This window comes from Phaseolus vulgaris, chromosome 1 (genome assembly GCF_051622355.1).
Source record: "Phaseolus vulgaris cultivar YP4 chromosome 1, ASM5162235v1, whole genome shotgun sequence".
Classification (NCBI taxonomy): domain Eukaryota; kingdom Viridiplantae; phylum Streptophyta; class Magnoliopsida; order Fabales; family Fabaceae; genus Phaseolus; species Phaseolus vulgaris.
In genome coordinates, this window is record NC_143498.1 from 48706404 (window position 1) to 48730604 (window position 24201).

At 39.4% G+C, this 24201-nt stretch overlaps 5 protein-coding genes across 9 annotated transcripts; 4 read left to right on the forward strand and 1 right to left on the reverse strand.

The window, feature by feature from the left end:
* Window positions 1–321: 321 nt before the first annotated feature.
* On the forward strand, window positions 322–1840 carry LOC137814572 (ribonucleoside-diphosphate reductase small chain). Its single transcript, XM_068617380.2, has one exon. The coding sequence runs from the start codon at window positions 720–722 to the stop codon at window positions 1707–1709; it is 990 nt and encodes a 329-aa protein (XP_068473481.1). The 5' UTR covers window positions 322–719; the 3' UTR covers window positions 1710–1840.
* Window positions 1841–4855: 3015 nt separating this feature from the next.
* On the forward strand, window positions 4856–10285 carry LOC150029672 (uncharacterized). Its single transcript, XM_090296871.1, has one exon. It carries the CDS (start codon window positions 4856–4858, stop codon window positions 10283–10285), a length of 5430 nt encoding a protein of 1809 aa, XP_090152997.1.
* Window positions 10286–13212: 2927 nt separating this feature from the next.
* On the forward strand, window positions 13213–15877 carry LOC137814578 (ubiquinol-cytochrome C reductase UQCRX/QCR9-like family protein). The gene is made up of 3 exons (XM_068617387.2): window positions 13213–13385; window positions 13470–13517; window positions 15613–15877. Exons 1-3 carry the CDS (start codon window positions 13266–13268, stop codon window positions 15658–15660), a joined length of 216 nt encoding a protein of 71 aa, XP_068473488.1. The 5' UTR covers window positions 13213–13265; the 3' UTR covers window positions 15661–15877.
* A 690-nt stretch (window positions 15878–16567) lies between these two features.
* On the reverse strand, window positions 16568–19704 carry LOC137814575 (uncharacterized). 2 transcript variants are annotated; one of them, XM_068617384.2, is made up of 2 exons: window positions 17929–19704; window positions 16568–16921 (listed from the first exon to the last, which is right to left on the reverse strand). In XM_068617384.2, exon 1 carries the CDS (start codon window positions 19702–19704, stop codon window positions 18250–18252), a length of 1455 nt encoding a protein of 484 aa, XP_068473485.1. In that variant the 3' UTR covers window positions 16568–16921; window positions 17929–18249. The 2 variants fall into 2 exon arrangements, with proteins under 2 accessions (XP_068473485.1, XP_068473484.1); XM_068617383.2 differs by having other exon boundaries at window positions 16568–16992.
* Window positions 19705–19819: 115 nt separating this feature from the next.
* Window positions 19820–23799, forward strand: LOC137814576 (SOUL heme-binding family protein). Of its 4 annotated transcripts, none has more exons than XM_068617385.2 (8): window positions 19820–20211; window positions 20302–20388; window positions 20488–20558; window positions 21251–21352; window positions 21496–21600; window positions 22431–22566; window positions 22999–23108; window positions 23203–23799. In XM_068617385.2, exons 1-8 carry the CDS (start codon window positions 20001–20003, stop codon window positions 23275–23277), a joined length of 897 nt encoding a protein of 298 aa, XP_068473486.2. In that variant the 5' UTR covers window positions 19820–20000; the 3' UTR covers window positions 23278–23799. The 4 variants fall into 4 exon arrangements, 1 of the variants encoding a protein (XP_068473486.2); XR_016523191.1 differs by having other exon boundaries at window positions 19826–20211; window positions 21251–21347; window positions 21462–21600; XR_016523193.1 differs by having other exon boundaries at window positions 19826–20211; window positions 21251–21347.
* Window positions 23800–24201: the final 402 nt, after the last annotated feature.

Here is a 24201-nt window from a genome sequence, read left to right on the forward strand (position 1 = left end):
ACAACTTCGGACTCCACCACAAAACGACCCTCGTATTTGTCAACCCTAAAGTATATATGAAGAAGCCACCGTCTAAGAATGTTTAGGACAAAACAAAAATTCTAACCACCAGATTTTATTAATCTTTGCCAAACCTAATTTCATGCCTCTAAATTTTAAACACTCAATCTCATAATTGATAGTCCACATCACCCATTCTTTCTGTGGACCACTTGACACTGTTTAGTGTGACTTAACAAGAATGATAAATTTAATTATATTTTAAAAAATATAGAAATCAAATTGATTTTTATAAAAATTGTCCTAAAATATTGAGCACGAATAAGTAATTATACCTTACTCTTATTATAAAAATCTACAATCGATATATTTTACAATTTATTTAATAACTATTTTCACGAGTAGTTAAATAAAATATGTTAGATAGTTTGTTCTAGTCTTTGTCTCTCCAAAAGGGCACGTTCGTAAAACAACCCGACAGTCACGGGATTTTTGTTTTCCGGAAATACCTATATTGCCCCGCCCGTCATTCTTCTTCCGCAAGCTTTCCCCAAATTTTAAAATCACCCGCTGGCGGCACCCTTTTGTCCTTCCAAAATTCAAAAAGTGAAACCCAAATCGCTCCCTATATAAACCCCCCCTATCTCCTTCCTCAAGTTCCAACCAGAATCTCTGTTCTTTTCAAATTCGGAAACAGCTTCAATTCAAGAACCACTACAATGCCTGCGATCCCCGAAGAACCACTCCTGGCCCCGAACCCAGACCGCTTCTGCATGTTCCCAATCCAATACCCCCAAATATGGGAAATGTACAAGAAAGCCGAAGCCTCTTTCTGGACCGCCGAAGAGGTTGACCTTTCCCAAGACCTCCGCCACTGGGACTCCCTCACCGACGGCGAGCGCCACTTCATCACCCACGTCCTCGCCTTCTTTGCCGCCTCCGACGGTATCGTTCTCGAAAACCTCGCCGCCCGCTTCATGAAGGAAATCCAAGTCTCCGAGGCCCGTGCTTTCTACGGCTTCCAGATCGCCATCGAGAACATCCACTCCGAGATGTACAGCCTCCTCTTGGAAACCTACATCAAAGACTCCACCGAAAAGAACCACCTGTTCCGTGCCGTAGACACCATCCCCTGCGTCGCCAAGAAGGCACAGTGGGCCTTGCGCTGGATCGACGCCACCGACTCTTTCGCCGAGCGCATCGTCGCCTTCGCCTGCGTCGAGGGAATCTTCTTCTCTGGCAGCTTCTGCTCGATATTCTGGCTCAAGAAGCGCGGTTTGATGCCCGGTCTCACCTTCTCCAACGAACTCATATCGCGAGATGAAGGGCTTCACTGCGACTTCGCGTGCCTCTTGTACTCTCTCCTCAGAAAGAAGCTCACTGAGGAGCGCGTGAAGGAGATTGTGCGCGACGCGGTTGACATAGAGAGGGAATTTGTGTGCGACGCGCTTCCCTGCGCTTTGGTGGGTATGAATGGGGAGCTGATGAGTCAGTATATTGAGTTTGTTGCGGATCGGTTGCTGGGTGCGCTTGGGTGTGGGAAGGTGTACGATGTTCAGAATCCCTTTGATTGGATGGAGCTTATATCACTCCAGGGGAAAACCAACTTCTTTGAAAAGCGCGTTGGAGACTATCAGAAGGCTTCTGTTATGTCTAGCTTGAACGGAAATGGAGGGGCACATGTGTTCAACATGGATGAGGATTTTTAACTTAATTTTTTTTTAGTATATTAATTTTCAGTGTAATACGACGTATATTTCATTGTATCATGTCTCCAGTTTACAGTAACTTTGTTGAATTGATAAAAGAAAAAAAAAATTGTGTTGGTGCCCAGAAAGAATTTGACTGTGTTTCCTTGTCAACTTTTTACCCTGTTGATCTTTAATTTGATTTGAATTCTTTACCTTGTGATGGTTAGAGTTTCATCTTAATCTGTTTTTCTATTTCGAAGGTAAGTGTTCTGACCAAATTGAACATTTATAATTTTGGATCTTGTTATCTAGTTACTATAGTTAAAAAATCTAATTGATTCTTATGCAGTTTTGATCCTATGGCCACTATAGTTCAAAGAGTTATTCATCTTTTTACTTGTCAACATGGGTTGGATCAGAACTACTCATCTTTACAGTTTTGTTTCAACGCCATTGTGTGTGCTCGGTTTGAATTTTATGCTGATTCATTGTAAGTCGGTTCACAAATATCTTTTTGCCTGAGTTATCATGTTGCATTTTCTTGAAGTGATAAATGATGTGTAGCAAACTCTTGCTGTGGCAACTGCAATTACAAGAGATATTTTGAGCTTGATGTCGTTATGGTTTATTGTTTAGTGATATTAGAGCCTCATATTCATATAATTATTTATTCTGTGTGGTCATGAGAATATCTGTGGCTGCAGACTGCAGCAGCAGCACCAATGTCATCATTGGAGGTGTATGTCGGTTTGTCTCAGAATGCATCCTAATTGAATATTTAGTTTTGTCCTCATGCAAAACTTATCTAATGCTTTTTAGCAGATAGCAATGGGAAAAAGTGAAACAAACACTGAAAGATGACGGATGACTTCCCCCAAGTTGGCATGGCTAGCAGGGGGAATAAGGGAGCAAGTTAGCATCCTATGTGATATGGGATTTTTTTTTTAAAAATTTCTGTGCCAAAGTACCTCTGTTACAGATATCACAGTGATAATCAGAAGCAGAATTCCAGTGATAATACCGTTACTCGCTTTTCTGCTCCAGTTATTTCACTGAATAAGTGTACTTGATTAACACTTCAAGCATCTTGATGGATACAATGCTTAGATCCCTTGAAGGCATGTGGAATAATCTTGTTCATGCCAAGGGTTGAGTGAGTGTAAATATTTTAATGATCTTCAATGGTAGCACTTTGGTATGATTATCTTCACTCATTTTAGTACGTGTCTGGATTAATTTGCGTTCGAAACAACTTATATATTACAATTTTATTGTGAATGGTGGTTCATCACCAGTACACTGCTAGAATGCAAAATTTGGATACATTATTGAGAAGTTAAAGCACATGCCAAAGCGCAAGTAACTTGTATGGTCAATCTTCCATCCTTGCAAAGGTAAATACCAGTTAAGAAAAAGGAAGATTCGTTTTGAAACATGCTTCAAATTAGATTAATTAGACATTGGTTGTCAATTAACACACTGTAAATACCATCATTACACTGTATTTTTGGTTTCGATGCTGTTAATGGTTTACAGGGAGTGCTGTTAATGGGATCCAAAATATTATTTTGATGTGAGCAAGGTTATTATTATTATTATTATTATTAATATCATTATTATTTTATTCTTCTTGTGCCACCTTCATAGAATAACTTCTGATTATGTAATCCGAAAATGCATTTAAAAAAAGACTTCCAGATTACATAATCCGGAAGTTAAAAAAGACTTTCAGATTGTGTAATCCGGAAAGTAATCATACATCTGAAAAAAGACTTCTGGATTATATAATCCAGAAGCTAATTACAAATTTGAAAAATGACTTCCGAATTATGTAATCCGAAATATTACAGAGGGGTATTTTTGGAAATACGAAAATCTATGGAGGTGAGAGAAGAAGGTATGGAGGTGCAGGAAGAAGCATCCCAGCAATTATGAAAACGTGATATCCACTGCACTTTTGGCAAATTATGTTGAGATGTATTTTGGTTAGAACTTGAATGCCTAGCCCACATATAAACTTGAAACGAACGTAGAAGATCTTATATAGTTATACAAATATATTATTTAAACAATTTGTTATTTTATTTAAAATTTATCTTTGAATTTCTTAGGATGTAAAGTTGTTTACTAAAATATTATAAATAGTTTTATTTAACATTTTTCTAACCAATAATCAAATTAATCCTTTATATATTCCTTCAAATATTGTTGATTTTGGGTGACTTTTAGTTGTGATCTTAATTAACCAGCATACATTGTGATTTAATATATTTTTATTAATAACCAGACGTAACATTAACTATTTTTCAGTTCACTAAATATATTTCAAGTTTGTATTCAATAATTATTATTTTAAGTGCTTAATATTGTAGATAATTAAGGATTTCATGAATTTTCAGTTTTAACACAATTTTGCATGTAAAAAAATGAATTATGAATTACTAAAAGAATATTACAACAAAAGATGTAATGTAAGTGGAGAACCACAAGTCAAAAAAAAGTTATAATATATTCACCTTTTTCAGTAGAGCTTATCACAAATTGAGTGTACCGGTCGGCACCGGACGACCCCAGGGTACTCATGGTAAAATCATCACAAAACCCTGCGTCTTATACGACTCTTCGTCCTTCCATGACCTCTAGCCGGACGGCCGAATGGTTTATGTCGATTAAATCTAATTTTATCCAGAACGTGGTTACACGTGTAGAAAAGAGCAGTTATGACAACCATTGACGAAGTAAAAACACGTTCTCTAGACCACTCCCCTGGTTTTCAGGAAACCACTAGGCACGACCCAAAGACCACTAAGCATGTCTCTAACCATCAACTGATTGGCCCACATGGCCAAGGCCCAGGTCAACCTACTAAAGGGACTTCTGAAAAGGGGGAAAAGGTACGTTTTCCATACTATCAGAAAATTCACACTTGAGCACCATCGCTGACTTGAGCGTCGGAGTGCAATCGCAGGTACCCCCGCCGGCCGACCGAAGCACGCGAAGAGAAAGAAGACTTGAAGAATAGGACAACCAAGAGTGAAGAAGACACCTTGTATCGACGTGGATCGACATTACTCAGTCCCCAATATCCATACAGGTACAATTGGCGCCCACCGTGGGGCCCGAGTAATCATTATTCCCAGACCCAAGGATCCCAACGCTTGAAGATGGACTCAACGGCAAACAACAACAATGATATCTCCGAAGAGCATAGGACCATACTCCAAACCCTCCAGATTCAGATGCAGGAGTTACTCCAAAAAGGAGTCATCGATCAACTTCGCCAGGATGAAGAAAGGAAAAGACGAGAAGAAGAGCGTCAACAACACGCAGAGGAGATAGCACAATTGAAAGAACAGAACAAGAGATTGTTGGATAGACTTGAGCAATCTGAACGCGAAGGGCATTCACGTGCACCTTCTCCATCACCGTTCCAATCAGGAACAAGAACAATAGCCCAGGCTATACCTCACACGTCACTCGTTCAACACACCCGTCAGAGTGCAAAGCCAGTAACCCCAAACGAGGTAGCAAACCCGAAAGGCCATCCGTTCACTGATGACATCATAGCCACTCCTCTCCCTGACAAGTGGAGGGGCCTAACGATAAACCTTTATGACGGTTCCACAGACCCAGACGAACATCTGAATATATTTAGAACTCAAATGACCCTTTACACAACCGACCGAACGGTATGGTGTAAAGTCTTCCCCACCTCTCTCAGGGAAGGCCCCCTTGGATGGTTTTCGGACCTTCCACCCAATTCCATTGCAAGCTTCGACGCTTTGGAATTGAAGTTCACCACGCAATACGCCACAAGTAGACCTCATCGGACATCCTCCATGTCTCTTCTAAATGTCAAACAAGAAAGGGGAGAATCATTGAGAACGTTCATGAACAGATTTAGCAAAGTGTGTATGAACATTCGTAATCTTAATCCAGAAATAGCCATGCATCATTTGGTCTCGGCCATACTACCAGGAAGGTTCACTGAAAGCCTTATCAAACGACCTCCGTGCAATATGGATGAATTAAGAACAAGAGCAACAAAGTTCATGCAGATAGAAGAACATATTGACTACCATCGAAAAACTTATGCTGAGAACACGGACAATAGCAAAGGAATTCGTCCCCCCACAATACCGACCGACCGAGAACGACATCGCCCCAATAGGGGACCCCGTTTCCACAACTACACTCCCTTGATTGTACCAAGGGGTAAGGTTCTCGACGAAGCACTGCAGATTGAATTGATTCCGACATTGAGGCCATCACAAACCCCTCCCAATGCCGACACCAGTAAACGTTGCCAATACCATCGTAACTATGGCCACACGACCGAAGGATGCCAAGCACTGAAAGATAAAATTGAAGAGCTCGTCCAGGCCGGTCACCTGCGCAAGTTCGTGAAAACCACCATCACTGCACCCAGGTCACCCCAGCGTGATCATGATCCCCGCGAACGTTCGGGACGAAGAGACGACCGGACCCGTGACAACCACTATCGTTCAAGCAGAAGAAAAAGAAGCGAAAGTCCGATCAGACGAACGAGGCCTAAAAGCGAAAGCCCTGAACGTAGAAGTCGAACTAAACAAAAAGTTCGCACAGTCATCAATACAATCGCTGGACCGGTATCGCTCGGTCAGCCCCCTCAAGAAATTAATTACATTGCAGGCGGCTTTGCGGGTGGAGGATGCTCTAATTCGGCAAGGAAAAAACATTTGAGAGCAATTCAATCCGTTCATTCGACTCCCACACAACGCCGACCGCATATACCACCAATCACTTTCACTGACGAAGACTTCACAGCAATCGATCCATCTCAAGATGACCCCATGGTAATAACTGTGGAGATAGATAAATTTGCAATTGCAAAAGTTTTGGTAGATCAGGGTAGCTCGGTCGACATCCTATATTGGGAAACGTTTAAGAAGATGAAGATTCCAGAAGCAGAGATACAACCCTACAACGAGCAGATAGTTGGTTTCTCAGGGGAAAGAGTGGATACGAAAGGATTTATCGATCTATACACCACGTTCGGGGATGATTACCTCAGCAAGACCATCAACATACGATATCTACTCGTTAATGCCAATACATCGTACAATATTTTGCTCGGTCGACCATCTATCAACAGATTGAAAGCCATTGTCTCAACTCCTCATTTAGCTATGAAGTTCCCCTCGGTCAATGGAGACATAGCAACCGTACATATAGACCAGAAGACAGCACGAGAGTGTTATGTAGCTAGCCTGAAGGTGGAGCCGACCCGAAGGCTTTATACCACGTCAGCCGAACGGACCACAGAGCGAAGAGGTCGGTCAACAGAAAGACGCTCCAGAGGAAGAGAATCTAGAAGACACTTGGTCGCTTTAGTCGATCTAGATCCTCGACTGGATGATCCCCGAATGGAAGCAGGAGAAGATCTTCAACCCATATTCCTTCGGGACAAAGACCGGAAAACATACATGGGAACATCCCTCAAACCAGACGACCGAGAGACGATCGGTAAAACATTAACAAAGAACGCTGATCTTTTCGCCTGGACGGCTGCAGACATGCCAGGGGTAAAATCAGATGTGATTACCCATCGATTGTCTGTTTATACAGAGGCCAGGCCGATCGCTCAAAAGAAAAGGAAACTAGGTGAAGAACGGCGGAAAGCCGCACGAGAAGAAACCGACAAGCTAATTCAAGCTGGTTTTATTCAAAAGGCCCACTATACGACATGGCTAGCCAATGTAGTGATGGTAAAAAAGACGAATGGAAAATGGAGAATGTGCGTAGACTACACAGACCTTAACAAAGCGTGCCCAAAGGACTCGTATCCTCTACCTACTATCGACCGGCTGGTCGACGGTGCAGCCGGTCATCAAATCCTAAGTTTCCTTGATGCTTATTCAGGTTACAATCAAATACAAATGTACCACCGTGATCGAGAAAAAACCGCGTTTAGAACAGATTCTGATAATTTCTTCTATGAAGTCATGCCGTTCGGCCTCAAGAATGCAGGAGCCACATACCAACGACTCATGGATCACGTATTCCACGACATGATCGGTCGGAATGTAGAAGTATACGTTGACGACATCGTCGTCAAATCAGACTCTTGCGAACAACATGTTTCTGACTTAAAAGAGGTTTTTCAAGCCTTGCGTCAATACCGCATGCGTTTAAACCCGGAGAAGTGCGCGTTCGGCGTAGAAGGGGGGAGGTTCTTAGGCTTCATGCTCACACATCGGGGTATAGAGGCTAATCCAGAAAAATGCAAGGCAATCACCGAAATGCGAAGTCCCAACGGACTCAAAGAGATCCAGAGACTAGTCGGCCGTCTCACTTCGTTGTCTCGATTCGTACCTAAGCTTGCCGATCGAACGAGACCCATCATAAAACTTCTGAAGAAGACAAGTAAATTTGAATGGACAGATGAATGTGAACAAAATTTCCAACAGTTAAAAGCATTTCTGGCATCTCCACCGGTCATCCAGAAACCGAACGCACGGGAACCCATTGTGGTCTACCTCGCCGTCTCCAATGAAGCGGTGAGTTCCGCTCTGGTACAAGAAATTAAAGCGGAAGAACGACCGGTATATTTTGTAAGTCGAGTCTTACATGACGCGGAAACCCGGTACCAAATGGTCGAAAAAGTTGCCTTCGCTTTGGTCATCACCGCACGACGGATGCGGATGTATTTCCAAAATCACAAGGTCATTGTTAGGACTAACTATCCCATTATGAAGATTCTCACCAAACCTGACCTCGCCGGACGAATGATAGGTTGGGCAGTCGAACTGTCAGAATTCCACATCGAATACCAACCCAGGGGAGCCATCAAGTCCCAAGCCCTCGCCGACTTCACAGCAGAACTCACTCCCTATCTGACCGAACGGACTCCCCGATGGACACTATACGTAGATGGGTCATCTAACAGTCGTTCGTCCGGAGCAGGAGTTGTACTTGAAGGACCAGGGGAGATTGTTGTCGAACAAGCCATGAAATTTGAATTTAAAACTTCCAATAATCAAGCCGAATACGAAGCTATAATCGCAGGTTTGCATCTGGCGATTGAATTGGAGGTAACAAATATAACTTGTAAAAGCGACTCCCGTCTAGTCGTCGGACAGCTTACAGGGGAGTATGAGGTAAGAGAAACATTACTCCAACAGTATTTTCATTTCGTAAAAAATCTTCTAAACAGGTTCAAAGAAATCTCCTTCCAACACGTACGGAGGGAAAATAATACTAGGGCGGACGCTCTATCGAGATTGGCTACCCTAAAAAAGAAAGGCGCCCACCGGTCGGCCATACACGTGACCCTGGCTAAACCAAGTGTTGGTACCGAAGAATGCATGGCGACTGACACCCAACCTAACTGGATGACTCCCATAAAACAATATCTTACCGATGGTGTATGCGATCCACATTTGGAGAAAACGATGAAGTTACAAGCCGCCCGATACATACTGATTGGCGAAGATCTTTACAGGAGAGGGTATTCCCGTCCCCTCCTAAAATGCCTTGGTCCAGAACAAGTCACTTATGTAATGACCGAGTTACACGAAGGGATATGCGGAACCCATTCAGGAGCGCGGACTATGTCCGCCAAAATTCTGAGAGCAGGATACTACTGGCCGACCTTACAAGGAGACTGCACTGAATACGTTCAAAAGTGCGTGAAATGTCAAGAGTTCGGCACCCTATTGCACCAAAAACCAGAGCATTTGCACTACATCCTATCCCCTTGGCCGTTCGTGAAATGGGGAATGGATATTATCGGACCTTTCACACCCGGAAAAGGGCAATGCAAGTTTCTACTGGTGGGTATAGATTACTTTACCAAATGGATTGAGGCTGAACCACTAACAGCCATCACCGCCCGGAACGTACAAAGCTTTGTGTGGAAAAACATTGTCTGCAGGTTCGGCCTACCTCAGATCATTATCACAGACAACGGTCGACAGTTCACCGACCGTGGGCTAGCTGAATTCTATGAGAAACTTCACATCAAACATATAACGAGTTCGGTCGAACACCCTCAAACCAACGGTCAGGCGGAAGCCGCCAACAAAGTTATTCTCAATGAGTTAAAGAAGAGACTTGGCCCGTCCAAGGGAAATTGGACTGAAGAATTGTTAGAGGTTCTGTGGGCTTATCGTTGTACTCCCCAGTCAACAACTCAAGAAACACCTTATAGCCTGACGTACGGCACAGAAGCCATGATTCCGGTCGAAATCGGCGAGCCTTCACTACGCCGACAGACGTTAGACCTAGACTTAAACAAGGAAAGTCTACTAGTCGGCCTCGACCTCATCAATGAATTAAGGGACAAATGCAAGATAAGGGAAGAAGCATGCAAGATACGAGCAGCACGAAGGTACAACTCCAAAGTGAAGCCACGAAGCTATCAGAAAGGAGATCTAGTTTGGCGCATGCGCAGCGACGCCCGGAAGGACGGAGGAAAGTTTTCAAGCAATTGGGAAGGTCCGTTCCGCATCTCCGACACAGCAACAGGAGGAGCTTATTACTTAGAATATTTGTCAGGAAAATCTGCACCGAGAACGTGGAATGCCACGCATCTCAAATTCTATTACAGTTGATGAATAAACTTAGTGCACTCTTTCCTCGCTCGGTAGTTTTATCCCTAAGGAGGGTTTTCTACCGAGAAGGTTTTAACGAGGCACTTTAAATCACCAATCTTGGTCAGAAATTCAGTTAATTCACCGTTCATTCGGTCGGAATACATAACGAAAGTTATCCGAATTATAACTTAAACGTTATTCACCAATCTTGGTCAGAAATTCAATTAATTCACCGTTCATTCGGTCGGAATACATAACGAAAGTTATCCGAACTATAACTTTAACGTTATTCACCAACCTTGGTCAGAAATCGAAATTATTTATGCCTCGTTCGGCATCAGAATTATTCAGAATTATTTATGCCTCGTCCGGCATCATAATTATCTTATTACTTTAATGTAATCAGAATTATTTATGCCTCGTCCGGCATCAGAATTATCTTATTACTTTCAGGTAATCCGAATTATTTATGCCTCGTCCGGCATCCGAATTATCTATTAATTCATTAACCGTGCGTTCGGCCAGAATATATAATGAATTATAACTTCAACGTTATTCACCAACCTTGGTCAGAAATCAAAATTATTTATGCCTCGTTCGGCATCAGAATTATTCAGAATTATTTATGCCCCGTCCGGTATCAGAATTATCTTATTACTTTAATGTAATCAGAATTATTTATGCCTCGTCCGGCATCAGAATTATCTTATTACTTTAAGGTAATCCGAAATTATTTATGCCTCGTTAACCGTTCGTTCGGCCAGAATATATAACGAATTATAACTTGAACGTTATTCACCAACCTTGGTCAGAAATCGAAATTATTTATGCCTCGTTCGGCATCAGAATTATTCAGAATTATTTATGCCCCTCCGGCATCAGAATTATCTTATTACTTTAATGTAATCAGAATTATTTATGCCTCGTCCGGCATCAGAATTATCTTATTACTTTAAGGTAATGCGAATTATTTATGCCTCGTCCGGCATCAGAATTATCTTATTACTTTAAGGTAATCCGAATTATTTATGCCTCGTCCGGCATCAGAATTATATCATTACAATTATTCACCAACCTTGGTCAGAAATTCAATCAATTTATTAATTAACCGTTCATTCGGTCGAGATTATATAACTACGGCTCTCCGAATCATATACTTCTTCAAACCCGGATCTATGCTCAACAATCTCTGCAACATAAACACGAAAGTAAGAAACAGATACGCTATTAGCCGAACGACCGCAAGAAGAAGGTGCTCACCTTTTAGTTCCGCCTGCTGCTTGGACGACCCATAAAGAGCTATCAGTTCCCGCGTAGGGAGCCTACACGGTAGTTGATTCACGGCCATCAAAATTTCTTGGTCGATGGGAGACAAAGATTCCCAAAGCCGATGGTCAAGAGAGATGGGATTCTCCGTCCAATAGAATGGAAATTTTGTGCTTCCAGCGGCATTATAGAATAGATTTTGTGCACCGGACGACCCCAGGGTACTCATGGTAAAATTATCACAAAAACCCCTGCGTCTCATACGACTCTTCGTCCTTCCATGACCTCGAGCCTGGGGGGCAAGTGTACCGGTCGGCACTGGACGACCCCAGGGTACTCATGGTAAAATTATCACAAAAACCCCTGCGTCTCATACGACTCTTCGTCCTTCCATGACCTCGAGCCTGGGGGGCAAGTGTACCGGTCGGCACCGGACGACCCCAGGGTACTCATGGTAAAATCATCACAAAACCCTGCGTCTTATACGACTCTTCGTCCTTCCATGACCTCTAGCCGGACGGCCGAATGGTTTATGTCGATTAAATCTAATTTTATCCAGAACGTGGTTACACGTGTAGAAAAGAGCAGTTATGACAACCATTGACGAAGTAAAAACACGTTCTCTAGACCACTCCCCTGGTTTTCAGGAAACCACCAGGCACGACCCAAAGACCACTAAGCATGTCTCTAACCATCAACTGATTGGCCCACATGGCCAAGGCCCAGGTCAACCTACTAAAGGGACTTCTGAAAAGGGGGAAAAGGTACGTTTTCCATACTATCAGAAAATTCACACTTGAGCACCATCGCTGACTTGAGCGTCGGAGTGCAATCGCAGGTACCCCCGCCGGCCGACCGAAGCACGCGAAGAGAAAGAAGACTTGAAGAATAGGACAACCAAGAGTGAAGAAGACACCTTGTATCGACGTGGATCGACATTACTCAGTCCCCAATATCCATACAGGTACAGAAATTAAACTATTCTCAAATAGAACTAATTTATAAAGTAATACAGGAATAAGAAAAACAGTTGAAGACACATTACAACAAAAAAATAAAAGATGGCACAGTTTTTTTTTCCCGAATTCGTGGAAGTTGTTGAATTGCGTGAAGACGCTTTCTTCCTTCAATTCCATATTTTTTCTATCACCCCATACAAAAATATGCAAATATCGTATTACATAATTTAAAGTTAATTTTAAATTTAAAAATAATATGTAATATATTTTTAAAAAATATTAAAAATTTAGATTTGAGAGTAATTTTCGAATTATGTAATCCAGTATTTGAAAAAAGGATTCCGGATTACATAATCTAGAAGCTAATTTAGACTTCTGGATTATGTAATTTGAAAACTAATTATACATCTGAAAAAAAATTTACAAATTAAATAATCCGAAAATTAGTTACGAATTTGAAAAAAAAACTTATAAATTATGTAATTCAAATTATTACAAAGGGACATTTTTAAAATATAAAAAAAGGTGCAGGAAGAAACAGTCTTGCGTGAAGGATTTTCAACCCAGCCCATTAAGAGCGAATTGGGCAGACATAACGGTCCGAGTGGGCCCGTAAAGTCCGTGTGAAACGGTGATCTGTTTCTAATTTTCGATCTTAGTTTGCGTTGGCGTGAGTGAAGGAAGAAAAATAGAACAGGGAGAGAAAAAGAGAAAGGTAACCCTAGACTTAGATTGGTGAATCGAAGCGAGGTGCACCTGCAAACTCAATCGCCATGGAAACCGTTGCTAGAAGAAGAGGTGGAGGAGTTTTGGAAAGCCTTTACAAGGTTGTTATGCGTCGCAACTCTGTCTACGTAACCTTTATTATCGCTGGTGCCTTCCTCGGAGAACGGGTCCGTTACTTCATCTTCTTGTTCAATTTAGGTAATTGTTTTCTCAAGTTTTTTTTGCTAAGGAATTTCAGTAATTGGTTGCAGGCTGTTGATTATGGAGTCCACAAGCTCTGGGAGACTAATAATGTTGGGGTAATGAAGCTTCTGGACTCTATCCTTAATTTGATTGCGATTTATGTTTCATGCCGTGTCATATGCTGTTTGTTTTCTGAAACAATAAATTTGGCCGCTCAAATATAGTTGGATTGGGTTTTGTATCGGTGAATCTTAGGAGGGGCTTTTTTTTATAAAAAAAAAATGAGTAAATTTATATTCTTCACGTTGATGTTTGTTTTAAGATTTGTATATCGTATAACCTTTTAAAAGAGATTAAGCTTCTAATATTTCTAATGATGTGGTTGCTCACTTGCGCTATGATAATAGATAGTCCATGATATTTTTTCGCTTTCTTAGTAAATTTATTGCTCCAGCTTTAAATAGATCTCTGAAGATTTCGGATTTTCAATAGCTTCGTATTGGATTATTTGTTCGTTTTAACCTTATCAATTGTAGCCAACATAAAACAGGGTTGATCTTTATGACTACCCTGGGAAGGGGTTAGGGCTTGATTATTGTTGTATTGTGATGTATTTCTTCTTGGACTATTGGTTATGTATGATTTTAAATCAACTCAGTGTTTTCTCATACTGCAAAATAGTACATGATTGATTAAATATCATTATTAGTTTTAGAATTAGATTACCATGTATGTTATATTCAGTTGGATTAATATTGATATTGCTCTAAAGGAAAATTAGAGCTCTATAGGCAGATTCAGAACTTGTATAACAGTTTCCGAATTGAAAAGCTGTGGAAGCATTTGGAGGAATGGTTTTTATTTGACTGTTTCATAATTGCTTGTGGCTTGTACTAATTACTTCTATGCTAAGTTCTGGTCAAATAATTCTGAATATGCACATGGTCTGTTGAATTTTGTTAGTTTTTCTTAATGTCACATGTAATTACTGCATATAGGCTATTAGGCGTGACTATGTTCCTCGTTTCCTATATTTGATGCTACTTAACATGTTGCTGTTGAATTCAATGTGTCTGAATACTACTCAAATGCAATTTGAGGAGAGTCTAACATCACTATTGTACATATTGTTTGAGATGATACAATTTGGGACAATCATAGTTTTGCTTGCACCAATCAGTATTAATTGTTTTGCTCAAGATTTGTCAGCATATTATCAATTGTCATTTTTTACTTCTAGGTTTCTTTACCTTCCCCAAGGTAAAAGAGGCATTTTAAAAATGTATTTTTCCCCATATAATGTCAAAACCCTGTCCTATTAGCCTCTGAGGTTACCCTTTCCCATTTAATTTTCCCTGTCTTGAGAACTCAATTTATCAGAGGGCAGAGGGCACAAGTTGGTCCTCAATGCCAATTCTAATTTCCCTCCCTTCATTGCTAGTTCTTTCACTTGCCTGTAAGCTTGCTTATATGTTTGACCTCTGTCTCAGCGAAGGAATATGTCGTGATTGGTAATCTATTAGTTAAAACAAGGTAGTATAATAACATTTGATAGATGTAATACAAAGAAATGGAACTCAACATATGAGTTCTATTTCATGTTTGGATCGTTTAAAAATATTTTACAACAAAACTTGAGGTTATAAAATGTTACATTTTTGTTCTGCTAAAAAGTGGAACCAAGGAAAAGGAACAGAATAGGATATTCCATTTCTGTTTTGTTCATGTACCAAATGCTACGTAAGTGTTTCATTATAATAATTATTATTTGTTAAAACAGTCAAAAAACAGTTTACAAATCTTCTTCTTGATCAGGGTTGAGTTATCGATTAAAATATATGCAGTGATTGATATTCCATTAATGAGAACGAGTGTTGCCACTCCCATGTTTCCGTTATCTCCTATTCAAATGACTATATGCTGTGGTTGATATTCCATTTTATATTTTTATTAGTTATTTTGAATACTCACTATTTCTGACTTAATGTTTCTCTGCCTCATTTGTGCAATTTCGAAGGTTAATCGCAGTTCATAATTTCAACTTAAAAATAGTTGTGATTCCTAACTGTAAGCAGTTTTGTATTGTCGAACCCATCTATGCTAGTATAAGGATTATGGATATTATAAGGATTATGGTTTACAATGGTATTATGGTCACTTACTTTAAGCTGTTTAGTATTTTACACTTGATATGTATATTTTCTTGTGCAGAAACGATATGAAGACATTCCCGTGCTAGGGCAAAGGCAGTCAGAATAATCACCAGTTTGTTAGCCTTTTTCAACTTTTATTATATTCATGAAATTTGAAGTGGACACTGAGTACTGGAGGCAGTTTCCATTTTTACAATAAATATCCTTATGCTTGTCTCTTTCAGGCTTAACTCTTATGCGTGGTTTCATTATCTGGTCTTTGAACCATTGCAGAATTCTGTATTTTTTTGAAACGATTTATCTGGAATCATTGGTCTTGCAAATTCTCTACTTAGCCTATTCTCTGAAAGTAGAAACATGGAAAATCATTGATGCTTATTAAATCCCAAAAACATTACTAATGAGTAAACAACTGCCGAGTTTATTGTCACCAATTGGTACAAGTAGTAGTGTCAATGAGAGAAACAATGAAATGTGATTAGCTTACAATTATAAGAGTCAAACTAGCCTTGGTTAGATATTGTGAGGTCGACGGGTGCATTTCTAATTATTGCACGTGAGTTAAGGTAAAATTGGCTTGCAGAGTCCAAAATTCCTCCTCAATGCGATCGGGTCCGTCAAACTTTAATGTTTTAACTAATACTCTTTTGGTGATAAGGCTGAAATAAATCACTTCTAAATATTTATGATTGAGGTTGATTCAATGATGATCTAGTTTAGTTCGAGTCAAAATAATTTAACTTGGCCATGCAGAGTACACCTTTATCAAAGTCATACAAATAAGAATGATTTGGAGGATGAGGTGAAAATGACTTGAGAAATTATGTTCTAGTTAATTCTCACTTACAACCACGTCTTTTCTCCCTTTCTCTTAAAAATGAGGAGAAATTCGAAAGATATTTCCTTCAAACACAGATGATGAAAAATGCATCAGTTTATGTGCATGTTCACTTAGGCGTGTGGATCATGAAAATAGATGTATCAATTTATGAATCAAGCATACGCTAAAACAATTGACTCAATGCACGTCCATTTCTTGTTCAGGTTGAAGAAACTATTTTTTTTGTCTCTTTTCTTAAATACAAGCAAATCAGTGGTTACATCTCAATCTAACTTAAAATTGTTAGAAAAACTATACACGCCTTAGTAAAACTACACATAATACAAACTGCAGCTACTACCAATTTTTAACAAACGAACTTCTAGTAGTTAAATGGATCGCACAACATATGGCAGTTCATTCGATCCAAACTTAGTGATGAACATCTTTGCTATATTGGTAGAAATCCCATAGAAGAGATTGTAGAATCCAGACCAATTTCACCAGGGTCACAAATGCATCCAAAGAAGGCAGCATGAAGGTTGCACTGATGGAGACAAGAAATGAGCTTAAGCAGCTTTAGTCATAGGGTTTGTCTCCTCTAAAGCAAATGGTGCACTTCAAAGGATAAAATAAAATCATTGATTGAAAAATTAACAAAATAATACAAATAACTTGTTATATACGTTCATGCATTTGGTCGTTATCACAGCAGTTCATTTTTTAAAGATAATTTATTATCTTCTAAAGTGTGTTCTTCACTTTATAGAAGCAAAATATGACAAACCAAACAATGAAGTGACATACAGCAACATGAACTACGCACAATGCAGATTTTAAATAGCATGGCCGAAATTGTCACATTATGAGAATATAAAGCATAAAAGAGGAAACACAAAATATCAAACCTAAGAAAGTAATTGTAGGTAAACATCATTAATAAGGTAATTATGGACTCTCAGAGAAACCAAAACAGAAACATAAGGTTGAAAAATACATTAAAACAAACTAGTTTACGAAAACCTAGTGTCATGAAAACCATGTCAATAATAGCTAAGAAAATGTCCTAATTATAACAGAATATCAAATTATTACTGCTTTATCAAATGTTTCTCAGTTTCTGATAATACAAATAAAAACTATTAAAAGACAGCGTGAGTAAAAGCAAATTCCGGCTTAAAATGGGCCAAAACTGAGGGGATAACTCATGGTTTTTCTAATAAACTACTGTCATCATACAACGCTTCTTAATATCTATTAAAAAAATCTACTCAGAAAATTATACATCTCTTTGGTTTGTCAAAACATGTTGAAAGTGTCCAAGGAGATCTACAGACAAAAAGGTTGAAAATTAAGTAATTTCTTCACTGTTAGCCCATAACATAGAAAGATTTCGTGAGAACCAGAAAAAAATAGCAATATTTAAGGGAAAAAAGTAACTGACTACTTAAAAAATTATTTCATGAAACTACTATGTCTTTAAAACTTGACATAATACAGCAGGCACTAAATTGACCCTTCAAAAGCAAAACTTTAACACACAAATATGGATACCTTTGGCCTCGACAATGGTACTGCAATTATCCAAGTACTCAACAACACTGCTTCCAGCTTGGTTTGACTTTTTCACTTTAATAACATTCCTTTGTGAAACGATAGATGGTGCATAGGTCAAATGATAAATCACTTCTGGCATTTAATCAAGTGGTTTTAACATAGCTCCAATGGCATATCTCATGGCACTATCAAGAGGTTGCAGTTCTCCACACCTGCTTCCAATTCCCTTACCAGTTCAATTCATAATCATTTCACAACCACCTTGGCCCATCAACAGTGTCAATTGAAATCCAAGTTAATTCTTAAATATTTCCATCTTCAGCGATCAAATTTGTTTACTTGACGGCTTGTAGAGCGCCTGCAATTAGACAATCCACTGATCAACTTATTATATGAAGCAAGATCAGGTATAAACCCCCTATCCAACATTTCGTTCACCAGTAACTCTCCTTCCTCCCTCCCTCCCTCTTCCATGTACCCTATAACCAAAGTCCTATAAGTCATGTCATCTGGTTCCAAACCCTTGCTCAAAGCAACTAACATCAACCTATTCGCCTCATTGGTTCTCCGTGCATCGCAAATATCCCGAAGAACACAATTGAAAGTCACAACATCCAGCACCATACCCTCATCAAGCATCCTTTTCACCAATCTCTGCACCTCATCAATCTTCCCCAACCCCCTCAACCCATCAACCACAACAATACAAGCAACCAAACTCGGAACACTCCCCCCATTCCACAACTCATAAACAACTTCCAACGCTCTCAGAGCACACCCTTGCCCACACAATACCTCCACCAAAGCAAAACAATCAAACCCCTCAGGCAAAACCCCCTTTTCTGAAAACTCCAGCAACAACTCACACGCCTGCAAAACCCTCCCTTCCTTACAAAGCCCTTGAACCAAAATCTCACAAGTAACACACGAAAGCTCACACCTTAATTGAACCATCTCGCGAGCCATCCCAATGGCGTCCTCAACCCTCCCCTCTCTAAACATCCCCCGAATCAAGGTATTGAAAGTAACGACATTGGGCTCACACCCCGCTTTCCCCATCTCGTGAAACACCTCCAACGCCAACGCGAACTGCGAGTTCCGACAGTAACCACTGATCAAAATGTTGAAGGTGAAAACATCAGGCTTAACGCGGTGAGTGACCACCATCTCGCGGTAAAACTGGAGGGCTTGGGTTAGGTTACCGCGTTTGACGAAGGCGTGGATGAGGACGTTGAAAACGACGACATCTGGCTTGGAGTCGATGAGTTTGGTCATGGAGTGGAATGCGGAGAGGGCGTGGTGGAGTTGGGAGGATTTGGAGAAGGCGTGAATGGCGTGGGAGAAGATGGGCTGGGTGTGGGGGCAGGAGAAGATGGAGGGAGAGCAAGGGCACGGGTGGGTGGCGATGAGATGGAGGAGGGAACGGAGCTGGGGGAAGCGATGGGTGGCGGCGAGGGTGCGGGCCATCCAGTGGAAGGTGGCGTGGGTGTGGTGGAAGGAGTCGAGGGAGGAGGCCCAGGTGAAGAGGTGGAAGTCGAATTGGGAGAAGGAGGGGTGGTGGTGGAGCTTCGATTTCAGGAAGTGGAGAAGAGTGTCTGGGCTGAACGGTGGGGCCCAATGGGCCTTTAAGAAGTCCAGGAAGCGGGCGTAGTGAACCGGGGACACGGGTGTCTCTGAGGGTGGAGAGGGGAGAGGGAGGTTGGGGATCGCCGGAGAAGAAGAAGGTTTCGGTGTTGACAATGTTCTCGCTTTCACCAACTTCTTCATCGCCATTCTCTGCTTCTCAATCAGACCTAATTATTATCTTAAAATCTTCTCAGAGGAAAAAAATATTTTCTCCTAATTTTTGTTTATTGTAAAAATAATTTTAAAATATTTTTATTAGAACAATTTCGCGCAAGAGGAGAAAATGACAAAAGCATGTAGCAGCGGTTACGGTGTACACGTATAAATAGTCCGTGCATCGAAAAATCGTTACGTCTACAAGTGGACCGAAATCGCAGAGAGCAACAGAAATTCAAAACGCAGAAGAAGAAGGTCGTCTCGTGAATCAAATTCGATTGAAAAAAATGTTTCCTGTTTGCAACCTTTCTCCTCTTTCTCTGCAACCGGTCAGGGTGGTTCCGATTCCCGGAAAACCTACCAGACACTCTTCGTTTCTCTCGGTCACCAACTCCGGCGAGAGAATCAGCACGCGCAAAAGTAACATTTCGCCATTCGAATCGCGAATCTCACTCGTTTTCGCTCTCGCTTCTCAAGCCAACTCTCTCTCCCAGCGACGTAATTGTTTTTCGCCATCCAACTTTGTGATTTCTCTCCTTCTCTTCACTCTGCAATCTCCCTAACTAATAACTACTTTTCTTGCCGCAGTTCTAGCTGACGTCGCTGCCGAGACTGCCAAATACTTATTTCCGAAGAGATTCGAAAGCCGTAATCTCGAGGAGGCGTTGATGAGTGGTACTTAATTAATTTTCGTCCTATAAAATGAAAATTGCTGTTATGATGTTCTCTTTTCTTGCGTATTTAATTATTTCGATGTTGGGAGCTTCGTTGCAGTTCCGGACCTTGAGACTGTCGTGTTCAAAGTTCTGAGTAGAAGGGACCAGTATGAGATTAGGGAAGTTGAGGTGCGTGTGTGTGCTAGCTTTCTTTTCTTTGATATAAATTTTACACTTCAATTCATTTTTTTTTAATTCTACACATATCTGTTTTCTAATATTTAACGCTAGAGTAAATTATGCTTATCATCTATGAGATTTTGTGAAAATGTCTTCCAAACTGCCATTCGGAACCTTGAGCCCGTCGAGTTCAAACTCTTCAAACTGTTTTAACATTTACAACAACCTCTCTTATCCGATAGCAAGGAGTAATGTTTTCAAACAAGGAAGAGGGTTAGTGTAATGTATAAGTGTCCGTATAATGTTTTTCAAACAATTAAAAGATGTTAGTGTAGGGGGTAAAAAAACACAGAATTATAATTTCAAGAAAATCCTAATAGATAGTTAGCGTATTTACGGTATGCTTCTTGTTATGTTTCTAATATAATCTTTGTTTATATTATTTTTGTAATTGTTGCCCTTAGACAATGGTCAGCCAAATCTAATAAGTTATTGCATTTAGGGATAGAACATTGGAACTTATGGCGTGATGTATTATGCTTCTGTATTTAAAAGACTCAGTTTACTTGATATTCTTAGTATTTATAGGTATGTTGTTAATTAATTCTTTACATTTCTATGCAATGCTAAGTGCTTTGTTGTCACTAACAAACCATCCGGTACTGGGAACGTCTCCCTCGATCTGATGATTATCTTTGCAGCCTTACTTTGTGGCAGAGGCAACAATGCCTGGGAAGAGGGGATTTGATTTCAATGGTGCTTCTCAGTCCTTTAATGTCTTAGCTGAGTACCTTTTCGGTAAGGTAGTTATATATTTTAGAATTAACGACATTCATACATTTTAAAATTTTACTGTGTTGCATTCGATCACTACCTATTTTTGTTTTCCCATTTTATTTTGAGAGAAGACAGAAGGTATAGATGTGTGCTGTTGTTTTCATGGTAGAATACAAAGAATGAGAAAATGGAGATGACTACACCTGTTTTCACAAGTAAGAATCAATCTGAAGGGGTTAAAATGGATATGACAACTCCTGTGTTGACAACAAAGGTATTATGTTTATTTTATGGATTTTGTGAAATATCTCATTTACAATCTTTATCTTATTTATTTTTATTTGCATTGCCAGCAAGTTTAGTATAATTATATTTTTTTATATAATATGAATCCGTTTCAGCAAACATAACTTAGCAACGTACCTTTTACATATGGCTATACTTAAACTGCCAAAGCTAAATTTCTGTTGGTGCAACCGTGCAATAGTTTGTTAAAACATTTTCAATAATGGCTGTGAAATAATTGCACCTAACTTATTTTCATGGTCTGAACTTTTAATGTACTATAATTCACAATTTAAAACCATGTCTCTGTAATTCAGGTTCAATTGAAATAAATCTCTCATAATGATTCAGCAATGTCTGGACTACCCTGGCATATTTTTTCAAGCTGATTTTTCATAACTTTATCCAAATGCATAGTTAAAGGTGACGCCTGAAAATTCTATCAAATTCACAGGTTCATTGACGTATGGGCTAATTAGTATGTAAAGTTTAAGTGCCTGAGATTGGATAAATTGATACCATTTTTAATCTTATGAATCACCTATATCTATCCCAATTAGATGACATTATAACATCACACTATTATTTTAACCATTTAGGCCACAGGTTCCTCTTTCATTGTTTTCCCCCCTTTGTTTTCTATGTTATGATATAGCCATGTGTACAAGTGTCACTTTGCACTTAACTGTGTGGATTTTGTGATATTATTTTCTGGAAGTTCTATATTTAATAATCAATAAATCTATTTGATTAGGACTTATTTTTCTATATTTATATTTGTAATTTATGATGTTCTAATTTATCAATGTATTATCTTAGATTGGAGATCAAGACAAGTGGAGAATGTCTTTCGTCATGCCATCAAAGTATGGTGCTAACTTGCCACTGCCTAAAGATTCCTCTGTGACAATTAAAGAGGTGCCCAGAAAAATCGTTGCTGTAGTCTCCTTTTCAGGTGCGCTCTTGCCTTGATATATTTCATAAATAACTTGTATACAAACGTAATTTAATTTAATTTCCCCCCGTTGTCTGTTATTTGGGTTTTATATGTGGAAACCCATTACTAGTGTAAATATTTAAGTACTAGATGAAGCACAGATACTACACTGTTGGTTTATTTCAAATTTTCAATCACATGTATATTTCTATGTATTTACGTGTGTAGAATCATCGCGATCTGTTCCATTTTATTCTGAGTAGATGTGTTGCATTTTTGTTTCAATTGAATACTGGTATGCCTGGGCATGAATCACAGTTGGCTAACCATAAAGTTATACAATATAAATTAGACCTCTTAAATATTTGTTTTTCGGCATATATGCATAAATTTTTGTTCAATTTAAAAGGGCTCGATCAAAGAAATAATTTTCTTGCCTTTGAGAATCAGGTTTTGTGAACGATGAACAAATTAAGCAGCGCGAACTGAAATTACGAGAAGCTTTAAAAAGTGACAGTCAGTTTAAAATTAAAGAGGGAACTTCAATAGAAGTTGCACAGGTTAGAATCTTAATGCAATATTGGTGTTGAAGGGAGGTTTACCCTTTGATATTTTTCTTCTTCAAATATCAATTGCTCTTTTATTTGCTTGCAGTATAATCCACCGTTTACTCTTCCATTTCAACGCCGTAATGAGATTGCATTGGAGGTGGAATGGAATAATAAGTAGGAATAATATTCACCAATTTGAGGTACTTCTGAATTTCCATCATTGATGCTGTAAGCTGTAAGAGTTGGCCTGTTGAATATCATGTATCGGATTGCAATAATGAGAGAGGGAATTTTACAATCAATGATGGAGGATCTACTAATTAATGCATGTTTAAATCTAGCATTGTAAATGTCTGTTATATAATACGAAAATTACATTTCGTGTTTCCAGAGATGTTACATATAAAATAGCAGGAACTAGAAGACCTGCCAATAGTAGATTCCCCATCTTACTTTTTCTGTTATATATGCAGACACCTTTTGCTTCTATTTTTTTTATTACACTTCTCTGGTGGTGCTGAGACGGGGAAGTTGGCTAATGATTTGACACCTTTATTTTTTTCCCTTTCGTTATTGTGCTTCTAAACTTGTGTCAAATGGAGGTTTATTCTTCATTGAATTTAGTCCTTGTTGTACATGTCAGATGTTAAGAAGGTCATGTTTTACAATTTGAAATATAGAATTTCTCCGCGTTTATTTATTCCCTTAAATTTTCTTGATCCGCTTTGAGGCATTAATGTTCCTTGCTATGTGATGAAAAACATAAAAGAAGATAGCTCAATCATCCATTCACAATGTAGAGAAAGATTATATTCTGTCTGAAATGATCAAGAACAATTCTGTATCTGATGCCCGAGTGATACCTATCTGATGCTCAAGCAGTGACGAAGTGACACCTATCTTAGTCCCAAACGGTTCCTTAATGCCTTTGCACACAAAATGTTAGATCAATCACATAGGATGAAATAGTTCATGATTTTATTGCATCATAAAGATGTGCTTTGAATGCTGAAGTGAGACAGTGTTTGAACTAAATCAAAGACAATTCCTAAAACGAAATCAAACTCCACCCAATACGTGGCTATATATTTAGTAGGTGTAT

Bases quoted from the DNA above. Each gene is read 5' to 3' on its own strand.
- LOC137814572 (XM_068617380.2), top strand. From the start codon at position 720: ATGCCTGCGATCCCCGAAGAACCACTCCTGGCCCCGAACCCAGACCGC.
- LOC137814578 (XM_068617387.2), top strand. From the start codon at position 13,266: ATGGAAACCGTTGCTAGAAGAAGAGGTGGAGGAGTTTTGGAAAGCCTT. The intron at 13,386-13,469 runs GTCCGTTACTTC...AATTGGTTGCAG, and splicing joins GTGCCTTCCTCGGAGAACGG to GCTGTTGATTATGGAGTCCA. The intron at 13,518-15,612 runs GTAATGAAGCTT...TTTCTTGTGCAG, and splicing joins GGGAGACTAATAATGTTGGG to AAACGATATGAAGACATTCC.
- LOC137814576 (XM_068617385.2), top strand. From the start codon at position 20,001: ATGTTTCCTGTTTGCAACCTTTCTCCTCTTTCTCTGCAACCGGTCAGG. The intron at 20,559-21,250 runs GTGCGTGTGTGT...TTATCTTTGCAG, and splicing joins ATGAGATTAGGGAAGTTGAG to CCTTACTTTGTGGCAGAGGC. The intron at 22,567-22,998 runs GTGCGCTCTTGC...TTTGAGAATCAG, and splicing joins TGCTGTAGTCTCCTTTTCAG to GTTTTGTGAACGATGAACAA.
- LOC137814575 (XM_068617384.2), bottom strand. From the start codon at position 19,704: ATGGCGATGAAGAAGTTGGTGAAAGCGAGAACATTGTCAACACCGAAA.
- LOC150029672 (XM_090296871.1), top strand. From the start codon at position 4,856: ATGGACTCAACGGCAAACAACAACAATGATATCTCCGAAGAGCATAGG.